An 11,398-nucleotide genomic window follows, 5' to 3' on the forward strand; every position below is an offset into this window, starting at 1 on the left:
GAAGATTCTCAAATTTATGATCAGGCATGAATGGTATTGGCATTAACTGCGAAGGGGAACACTGAACATTTTGGGAGGGAAGATAATGAGTTCCACTTTGTACATAATGACTTTGAGTCGGCTGTGAAATACTCACTTTGAGATGTTTAGTAAGCAGGTGGTTATTTAGGTCAGAAGCTCATGAGTGAGGAATGGCATAGAAGAAATATTTGGAGTGCCAGGAAACATAGGATAATTTAAATCATGGGAATAGATGAGAATGCTTAGCAAGAGAGTATGGAATGAGAATAGAATAGGACCTGTGGAATGTCATGCCAACATTTAAGGGCAGTTAGTGGAAGATAAGTGGGAGACCTAAGAAGAGTGGCCAAACAGGTAGAAGATAAAGCAGAAGAGTATGGTATCAGGGAAGGTGTGGGGAAAGAATAGTTTTAAAAGGAAAAACTTGTCCAAAATTTCAAATTCCAAGATGTCAAGCAAAGTCAGGACTTAAAAATATCAGATCTAAAGAGAAGTTCATTAATAAACGTAGGAAAACTGTTTCTATGGAGTAGAGGAAACTGATGCCAGGTTGGAATGAATTGAGAACGGTTTTGTTGTTTTTATTTTGTTTTGTTTTTAAAATGGGGAGGCTGTGAGCATATTTAAATATTGACATGAAGGATCTAATACAGACAAAAAGTAATTCTTTATAAAGAATAAAGGCAGGGTATATGTAAAGATACAAGTCCCTGAGAAAACAGAAGGCTTTAAAAGAGAAAAAGGAAGGGTTTAAAAGAGATTAGGGCTAAAAAAAACTATACTTAAAAAAAAAAAAGCAGACAGAACGGTAGGACAAATGGTAAAAGCAAAGCTATACAGACAAAATCACACAAAGAAGCATACACATACACACTCACAAAAAGAGAAAAAGGAAAAAATATATATCGTTACTCCCAAAGTGTACCTCCTCAATTTGGGATGATTCGTTGTCTCTTCAGGTATTCCACAGACGCAGGGTACATACGTTGATTGCGGAGCTTTAATCCGCTGCTCCTGAGGCTGCTGGGAGAGATTCCCCTTTGTCTTCTCTGTTCGCACAGCTCCCGGGGCTCAGCTTTGGATTCGGCCCCGCCTCTGCGTGTAGGTCGCCGGAGGACGTCTGTTCTTCGCTCAGACAGGACGGGGTTAAAGGAGCCGCTGATTCGGGGGCTCTGGCTCCCTCAGGCCGCGGGGGAGGGAGGGGCACGGAGGCGGGGCGAGCGTGCGTCGGCGGAGGCCGGCGTGACGTTGCGCCAGCACGAGGCGCGCCCGTGCGTTCTCCCGGGGATGTTGTCTGTGGAGCCCGGGACCGTGGCGGTGGCGGGCAGCACAGGCTTGTGGGAGGGGAGGTGTGGAGAGTGACCTGCGCTCGCACACAGGCTTCTTGGTGGCGGCAGTAGCGACCTTAGCGTCTCATGCCCGGCTCTGGGGTCCCCGCTGATAGCCGCGGCTCGCGCCCGTCTCTGGAGCTCGTTTAGGCGGTGCTTTTAATCCCCTCTCCTCGCGCACCAGGAAACAAAGAGGGAAGAAAAAGTCTCTTGCCTCTTCGGCAGCTCCAGACTTTTCCCCGGACTCCCTCCCGGCCAGCCGTGGCGCACTAGCCCCCTTCAGGCTGTGTTCACGCCGCCAACCCCAATCCTCTCCCTGGGATCCGACCTCCGAAGCCCGAGCCTCAGCTCCCAGCCCCGCCCGCCCCGGCGGTTGAGCAGACAAGCCTCTTGGGCTGGTGAGTGCCGGTCGGCCCCGATCCTCTGTGCGGGAATCTCTCTGCTGTGCCCTCCGCACCCCTGTTGCTGCGCTTTCCTCCGTGGCTCCGAAGCTTCCCCCCACTGCCTACCCCCTCCCCACACCCGCTGTCTCCGCCCGCGAAGGGGGCTTCCTAGAGTGCGGAAACCTTTCCTCCTTCACAGCTCCCTCCCACTGGTGCAGGTCCCGTCCCTATTGTTTTGTCTGTTTTTTCTTTTTTTCTTTTTCCCTACCCAGGTACGTGGGGAGTTTCTTGCCTTTGGGGAGGTCTGAGGTCTTTTGCCAGCGTTCAGTAGGTGTTGTGTAGGAGCAGTTCCACATGTAGATGTATTTCTGATGTATCTGTGGGGAGGAAGGTGATCTCCGCGTCTTACTCCTCCGCCATCTTGAAGGTCCCCCCAATGGAACAGGAGAGCCCAGAGAAAAACCCATGCACATATGGTCACCTTATCTTTGATAAAGGAGGCAAAAATATACAATGGAGAAAAGGCAGCCTCTTCTATAAGTGGTGCTGGGAAAACTGGACAGGTGCATGTAAATGAATGAAACGAGAACATTCCCTAATACCATACACAAAAATAAACTCAAAATGGGTTAAAGACCTAAATGTAGGGCCAGACACTATAAAACTCTTAGAGAAAAACATAGGCAGAACACTCTTTGACATAAATCACAGCAAGATCCTTTTTGACCCACCTCCTAGAGAAATGGAAACAAAAACAAAAATAAACACATGGGACCTAATGAAACTTAAAAGCTTTTGCACAGCAAAGGAAAACATAAACAAGATGAAAAGACAACCCTCAGAATGGGAGAAAATATTTGCAAATGAAACAACTGACAAAGCATTAATCTCCAAAATATACAAACAGTTCATGCAGCTCAATATCAAAAAAACAAACAATCCAATCCAAAAATGGGCAGAAGACCTAAATAGACATTTCTCCAAAGAAGATATACAGATTGCCAACGAATACATGAAAGGATGCTCAACATCACTAATCATTAGAGAAATGCAAATCAAAACTACAATGAGGTATCACCTCACACCAGTCAGAATGGCCGTCATCAAAAAATCTAGAAACAATAAATGCTGGAGAGAGTGTGGAGAAAAGGGAACCCTCTTGCACTGTTGGTGGGAATGTAAATTGATGCAGCCACTATGGAGAACAGTATGGAGGTTACTTATAAAACTAAAAATAGAACTACCATACGACCCAGCAATCCCACTACTGGGCATATACCCTGAGAAAATCATAACTCAAAAAGACTCATGTACGACAATATTCATTGCAGCTCTATTTACAATAGCCAGGACATGAAAGCAACCTAAGTGCCCATCGACAGATGAATAGATAAAGAAGATGTGGCACATATACACAATGGAATATTACTTAGCCATAAAAAGAAATGAAATTGAATTATTTGTAGTGAGGTGAATGGACCTAGAGTCTGTCATACAGAGTGGAGTTAAGTCAGAAAGAGAAAAAAAATACCATATGCTAACACATATATATGGAATCCAAAAAGAAAAAAGAAAAAATGGTTCTGAAGAACCTAGGGGCAGGACAGGAATAAAGACACAGATGGAGAGAATGGACTTGGAGAGAATGGAGAGAATGGGAAGGGGAAGGGTAAGCTGGGACGAAGTGAGAGAGTGGCATGGACATATATACACTACGAAATGTAAAATAGATAGCTAGTGGGAAGCAGCCGCATAGCACAGGGAGATCAGCTCGGTGCTTTGTGACCACCTAGAGGGGTGGGATAGGGAGGGTGGGAGGGAGACATAAGAGGGAGGAGATATGGGGATATGTGTATACGTATAGCTGATTCACTTTGTTATACAGCAGAAACTAATACAACATTGTAAAACCATTATACTCCAATAAAGATGTTAAAAAAATGTAGGACCAACAACAACAAAAAAAGTGCAAACAATTAATTATATGACTTGAACTTAAAAAAAGAGAGATTAGCCTTAGAAAGAATGAGGAGCAGTTCTTAGGTTGTATTAGAAAGGAGAGGGTAGGTATATTTGTCATATTTAGTGAGAGAAAATTTCTCGAGTTCCAATCTAATAGCTGTTATGATTCTCTGTGAAGTAGAATAGATCATGTCCTGAGAATAAAGGGAGAGACAGTGAAGCTGGAAGTTTGAGGACTGGGAAGATACGAAATAGTTATTATGAAACATGAGAGCAGAAGCTGAATAGAGAATGCTAGAGATATTCTCTACCTAGTTTAATGATTTTCCTCCAGCACCACCCAGCAGCCCTGAAGCAGGAATGGAACATGCAGACAGTAAGATTCCTTCACTTTTTCCAACACTGGGGTTTTGTCAGGTGGATGTAAAGGAAAATAGTGCAAGTGAGTTTCAGGATTTTAGGTAGAGAACATGCAAAGTGATGGACCTAAGCTGGATTGAGAAAAGACAACACGATGGATAGGGAGAAAAATAGGAGAGAAAGTACACTGTGGACACAGTGAAATTAATGGACAAGTGTGACGGGAGTGAATGAGTTAGCAACCTGGAAGGACAGGAGGTTGCAGTCAATGAGTGGAATGTGTGGTTTTTGTGGGTTCAGAGGTAGAGCAGATTTAGGAGATAATAAGGTGCAGAATGTGGCTACAAAAGTGACAGTTATGGAGCATTAGGAAGTTTTGTGATGGTGAAGACATTCAATAACATAGAGACCAAGTTATTGGATGAATTATCCATTAGCATATTGTAATCCTCTAGGTCCCAAATTTGTAGACAACGGCACAATTTTGACTAAAAAGCAAAATGGTGAGCCAGATACCAAAGTGAATAAGGAGGCATGATCAGAAGGTAGATGGTATCTTGGGGAGGATTAGAGGATGGTACAACTACATAATATCAGCCTCAAGGAGCTTTATAGGTGTTTAACTGTGTTCCCTGGTCCTTTAGGTGCAAGATGTGGAAGTGAAGGGAGGAGATGTGACCAACTGATTTTCACAGAAAGTGATATAAAGTGAGGTAGCTTTGCATATACAGGGATAATCTGAGGCAGAAAACAACAGGATCCATACCTTCCTTGACCTTGAATAGGTCCAAGAAGTAGTCATGGAGTTTTGGGCAAAGACAAACATATTAGATGAATCAGAAGAAGAGCCAGATAGAATCTCTAAAAGATAATCTTTGCTGCTTATTGCATTGTATTTTTCTCTAGCTTATTGGGATAGGTTCTTTAAGTCTCTTGGGAAATCTATAGATGTTTGGATATGAACCAGAAGCCAGCACTGTGATATTTCTCAGTGCCATATGGATGTAGTAAAAGTGAAAAGAGTTACTGTAGGTGGCCTAGTTATTCTGGTTGTATAATATGGAAAAATCAATATCTATTTGATGTACTCTGGCCATTGTTCCATGGACAATATACAGACTATATGAGTCTGCACATGGAGAACTTTGAAGAGAAGAATCTATCTACAAATTGTAATTCCTCGATTGTCAATCCATGGAGCTGGATTATCTCCTTCATGAACAAAGGGGCAGGCAATAAAAGTTTCCATCACCACCAGAGTTGTGTTTTCATTCTGGAACAATGTAGATCTATTATAAAATTTGAATAATGGTTTTCTAATGGACTTTGGGTTGGGCATGGGAATAGTTTACCCATTGGGCTACCCAGGTGACATGTCCTTATCTAGGGCCTGGACGCATATCCTATAGGTGGCAATATACTGAAGATATGGCCAGATGCAAGTCTAAGAAAAGTTCCCGAGGACAATGTTCAGAGTCAGGACTTGGTCTCAGCGAACGCTTGGGCTGCTTCTCGGAAAAGGCAAATGCCTAAAGACAGAGAATATCATCTATTTCTTCAGGCACCACCAGGGCAGCTATGAAATTTCAATGGACTTTGCTAGTTGTAGATACTTATCTGTTGTTTCCTCCTAATCCAGCCCAATAATTCCAATTGCAGTTGTGGACTTGTAGATTCAGACTCAAGTTGCTTTAGGTTAAACTTTTTAGAAACTCAGAACAACAGGAAGATTAACATGAGAGAGTATTAGCTTGCCATTTCTGGCTACCTAATATAAACAGTTTTATAATATTCATATCTTTGAAAAGGAGGGCCCATTGTATTCTAGCACAATGTGAATTTATTTATTTTGATTAATTCATGTATTTATTTATATATTTATTTGCCTTTCCAGAGTTATTCCAGACCATGGTTATCAGACATTATGGTCATGGGATGATCGGCCTATGCTCCAGGTTTTGGGGTTGTTTTTTTTTTTTTCACATCTTTATTGGAGCATAAATGCTTTACAATGTTGTGTTAGTTTCTGCTGTACAACAAAGTGAATCGGCTATATGTATACATATATCCCCATATCCCCTCCCTCTTGAGCCTCGCTCCCACCCTCCCTATCCCATCCTCTAGGTTGTCACAAAGTACCAAGCTGATCTCCCCATGCTATGCAGCAGCTTCCCAGTAGCCATCCATTTTACATTTGGTAGTGTATATATGTCAATGCTACTCTCTCACTTCATCCCAGCTTCCCCTTCCCCCTGTGCTCTCAAGTCTGTTCTCTACGTCTGCACCTTTATTCCTCACCTGCCACTAGGTTCATCAGTACTGCATTTTAAAATTCCATATATATGCGTTAGCATACGGTATTTGTTTTTCTCTTTCTGACTTACTTCATTCTGTATGACAGATTCTAGGTCCATCCACCTCACTACAAATAACTCAATTTCGTTCCTTTCTATGTCTGAGTAATATTCCATTGTATATATGTGCCACATCTTCTTTATACAATCATCTGTTGATGGACATTTAGGTTGCTTGCTCCAGGTTTTAAAGGCAGTCTGTATAGTGAGTAGCTGTTTGCATAGGTACAAGAACAGAGGTCCCCCACCCCAGGGATTTTAGAACAGTATAAGCTCTGCTTTTGTGTTGGAGGCATCTGTTTCAGTGATAAAGAATTAAGGCAGTAAAAGTAGACTACGGTATTAGGTAAAAGTGACTGGATCAATTCTTGGATTTCTTGACAGCTAGTATTCTGACTGGGATCCAAACAAAATTCATTTCTTTCTTGAAATGGTTTGATTGTGGAACAGTGAAATTAGAGAATGATATATGATCTGCAAATAACAATAGATATCTGTATATCCTTGATGTACTTGAAAGCTTGCCATTTGAGGGTGTCAGATACCTTATTGGGTATCATCAAAAACTTCTGATAAGATGTGACTCAGAAATTTGGTATTCACGTTTTTGAATATGTATTTCTAAGGTTTGGCCATTCTTCTAGATCGCCAAGAGTGGCCTAACCAAGGACCTAAATGCCTAATGTTTGTTTTTATAGCTTGCAACTATATACTGAGTAAATAAGCAATCATGTTTAACCACAATTAATGACCCTCTTCTCACTCAAAAGTATCTTTTCCCTATCTATCTTCTCTATCTTTCTTATTCAGGTATTTTAAAATACGCTTCACAATTCATACCTATTTTGGGGCCTCTTTTCCTAACTTACCTCTGGGCAATTGATGTAATAATTTTTTACTTCCCCCCTGTGCTCTGTACGATGGATTAAACCAACTTTGTAAAATCCCATTTACATTTATTTGCTTGTTTATATACTTATGTATTTTTCATGTAGACCTCAAAATAATCCATGCAGCTGGGTATTTGTGCCAATCGGCATTTCAGGATTTTGCAAATTTTTCAGAAAACTAATATATCATTTATATGTAGCTTTTTATACGTATGTGCCAATCAGAAAGCAATTAGTTATAAAACATTCTATAACATCCATTTTTAATGGAAAATTTTGATACAAAATAAAATGAAAGAAGCTTTAAAATTCCCTCATATTTAAATTACAATACTTTAAAATTAATGCGAATTAGTTTCAGAAGAGAGTATTTCTGGGGGGAAAAAAGGGGGGGAAGATTACATCTCCAATTTAAGTACTCCCTTAAGTCCATTTTTTAAATTAAATCGCCTTTATAAATTAACTAAAAAATGGTTAACCATATTATTTAAATAACATAAAATTTGAGACTTTTTCTAACAAAATGTTTTCTGCTTTTTTGTAGAGGAGGTCTGTCAAGAAGTCCTTATCAACGAGGATTAATGTGTTCTCGATGTAGCAACTATGACAGATGCACAGATTTTCTATGCAGTAAGATAAAGAAAATAACTGAAACATGAAAAAAATCCATAATGCATTGGATAACAAGAAAAAGAAGTGGTGAACTTTCATTGTCATGTTAATATTGTTCCTTTGTTCAGAATGGTAGTGTTATATTATCAAAGGTGGTATCAAACAGTATCATCTTTAGATTATTTTAAACTACACAACCTCTTCTGCCCTCTCTTACTATTATTCCTGCCCCTAAGTACATACTAGAATCTGAAAGAAGGAAAGAGAACTAACAGTTATGCCCTGAAAAAGCTTCTCAGTTAATTCCTGAAATAGCGGCCTGTATGAGAGTGACTGCTCTAAAGGATAGGATATTCCAAAACATGCAGAAAGAGGAAAGAAGTAAAGTAGCAAATATTTAATAGCCTTTTATTTTCATTTTTCCCCTAAACATTCAAAGGATAAAAGTGGAAGATATGTTTTGTTAAATTTTTCTTTTAGTTTTTCTAAACATGAGAGCATATAATCCAAAAGTATAACTATATCTGGAATATATGATGCTTAGAGGAATGTGGTAGGCTATAAAGTCAGACAGTAAGTAAGGGGCATATTAGGCTTTTATGTTAAAGAAACTAGTGAACAATTTCATTATAATGCCACTGCTGGAGTGACTCCACATAACATTTCTTCCCCTGCTTCCTTTGAATCAAGATGCAAAAACTTGCTCTTCCTCTTCACCTTTTCTTTCTCTTCCTGCAAATATCCAGACCTAAAGCCATTGGGTAGGTCAGAAAGAGGTAGGCATCCACACAGAGGGCATCCAGATGTGATATGTTAGAACCTAAGCAAGAAGACAAGGGATTCATACATGATGTGGTAGGCATGGGGAAAGAGCCTAAGTAGGGTGAGAACAGTGTCCACATGGTATGGCCTTGTATGGGGAGTTAGAGCCCTCATGGAATGAGGTGAGTGTACCTGCATGAGGTCAGACTTGGGGTATAAGATCAGGGTAAAGGGATGTCCATGCGGGAGTGGCTCACTATGTGGTGTCAGAGTCCAAGCAAAGTGAGGATAGAATCCACATGGGGTGGGAAGGAGAAGCCTGACATAACGTATCATTTAAAATAACGTCAAAGATCCACCAGAAGTTCAGTTCATCTCCAAGGTGCCTGAGGAGTGATTTCTAAATTTTCCTCTAAGGCTACCATCATTGCAAGACAAAGCCCTGGTTGACATTGGGCTCTCTGTGGGTGAGACTGCATTTATTCTCCCACTCTCCTTTCTAGTAGAATCTGAGAATGATTGTTTGAACTTCTCTGCCCACGTGAGCAGAGGAAGGGAAATTTATTTCCTGAAAAGTATTATGATAGCATTGGGCTAGATAGCAAAAACAAGGAATACCAGGCTCTGTAGTTAACCTTGCCATCTAGGAAATGAAGAGCAACTGAAAGCTTCTGAAAATAAGAATTAAATGAATAAAGTGAGTAGATTCAGAAAATTAATTTTGAATGATCTTGGGGGGAAGTGGAGAGAAGAGAGATAAAAATAAGAGATGTTCTAACAGGACATTGCAAATTAACTATACTTCAATTTTTAAAAAAGAGAGATGTAGAATTCTAGAATGTCAAAGATGGAAAAATCTTTGAAAGGCAGGAGTGGAGTGGCTTATATAAGTTGTCAGGATTTAGAGACAGAATTAGTACTAGAATCCACACCTCTTCCTCCTGTACTTCCCTGCTCTCTCTGGTAGGCCAGGAGGACTTTTACTAAAAGAAAATATGTTGTACTTTACAAGTGGCTACTGGTTGAAGGGGAGACATCAAAGATGAGAGCATGGTGCCTGAAAACTAGGAGAATGATATTATTATTGTTGAGAAACATATCTTATATTCTAGAAAAAGAAGAAATTCTATGTAACTTTATGAACTTTCTTTTTCTTTCTAGGTAACGCAGATCGTGACCAAGCCATATGTATGTATTGTTGTCCTTTATTTCTTGAACGATTTCACTACTTTATGTGAAATCCAGCTTTCAATTACTTCTTTATTTACAGATTACCGATTTTGGTATCCAAGATGGGAAGTACCCCGGCCAATTGTGTGTGATCCACTGTGCATGATTATTTTATTTCTGAGAATGCTGTGTTTTTCACTAAGTGCCACAATTGTTTTGATAATACAGTCTCATTTTCCAAATATGTTATTGGAAGAAGAGATAGTTTTTATCCCTGAGGTAACTGGGCCAGCAAAGGAGGAGGAAAAGGTAGAGAAAGAGGAAGAGGAAGAGGAGGAGGAGGAGGAGGGGGAGGGGGAGGAGGAAGGGGAGGAAGAGGAGGAGGAAGGGGAGGAGGAGGGGGAGGAAGGGGAGGAGGAGGAGGAGGAAGGGGAGGAGGGGGAGGGGGAGGAGGAGGAGGGGGAGGGGAAGGAGGAGGAAGGGGAGGAGGAGGAGGAAGGGGAGGAGGGGGAGGGGGAGGGGGAGGGGAAGGAGGAGGACAGGAAAAAATAGGAAGAGGAAGAGGAAAAGGTGGAGGAGGAGGTGAAAGGGTGAGATTTACCACTATCATAGGACAAAAATGTAATACAAAAAAGGCAAAAATAATAAACACTGAAAAAAAAACCTACTGAGCTTTAACAAAAGAGAATATGCACAAACCACAATTGCAACACCTTTTATTCCCTTCTCTTTCCCATATTTATTCAACAAATTTAAATTTGAAAAATAAAGAAACAAACAAAAAACATGTATTTTATAGTAAGTACTGTAAGGCAAGTTCTTGGACACTAAGAACAAATAAAGATGTGATGACAGAAATACTAAAAAAAGATTTGACCAGTCTAATTAATCTTAAGATTTCACTATGTTATTCTGATAAAGAAGAAATTTCCACTTTCTAAACATGTTTCTATCTCTGTGTTTTAAGTATTTTAAATGGCTTTAAAAAATTCTTGAGTATTAAATAAGATTATACATGTAAGGTGCTTAGGACCATTCCAAGTTCAGGACAACCATTTGATAACTTTTGATTTTGTTGTTTTTATCATTCCTATCACAGTTGTTATTGGTGGTGATGATGGTGGTGATATTTTCCATGTGTTATCAAGGCTTCTAATACCATTATTTATCTTTGTAGTATATGTGTTTTGGAATGGCTTAAGTGGTATTTGTACATGCTGTTAGGAGACAAATTTATTATTTCTACTTCATGTTTAATATTTCATTAAAGCCTTGCTGTAATTCTTTACTAGGCTGTACAATTTGTTGACACCAAGGGCTAATAAATGTCAAAAGTTTAATTATTTGTGATTGAGCAATATGGCTGCTTCCAAATTTTTTTTTTTTTTTTTTTTTTTTTGCTGTACGCAGGCCTCTCACTGCTGTGGCCTCTCCCGTCGCAGAGCACAGGCTCCGGACGCGCAGGCTCACGGGTTCAGCCACTCCGTGGCATGTGGGATCCTCCCAGACTGGGGCACAAACCCGCGTCCCCTGCATCGGCAGGCAGACTCTCAACC

General features: G+C 40.4%; 1 protein-coding gene across 1 annotated transcript in view; it reads left to right on the plus strand.

Moving 5' to 3' along the window:
• The window catches only part of GLIPR1L2 (GLIPR1 like 2), a gene marked incomplete at both ends in the record, with an annotated part of 31,790 nt that extends 21,510 nt beyond the window's left edge, over window positions 1–10,280 (plus strand). The window contains 3 exons of the mRNA XM_082636304.1: window positions 7,843–7,928; window positions 9,834–9,860; window positions 9,943–10,280. Coding sequence (XP_082492430.1) covers window positions 7,843–7,928; window positions 9,834–9,860; window positions 9,943–10,280 — 451 coding nt within the window. The remainder of the gene's footprint in view (window positions 1–7,842; window positions 7,929–9,833; window positions 9,861–9,942) is intronic.
• Window positions 10,281–11,398: the final 1,118 nt, after the last annotated feature.

This window comes from Mesoplodon mirus, assembly GCF_964341445.2.
Source record: "Mesoplodon mirus genome assembly, chromosome: 11".
In the NCBI taxonomy this organism is placed as follows: Eukaryota; Metazoa; Chordata; class Mammalia; order Artiodactyla; family Ziphiidae; genus Mesoplodon; species Mesoplodon mirus.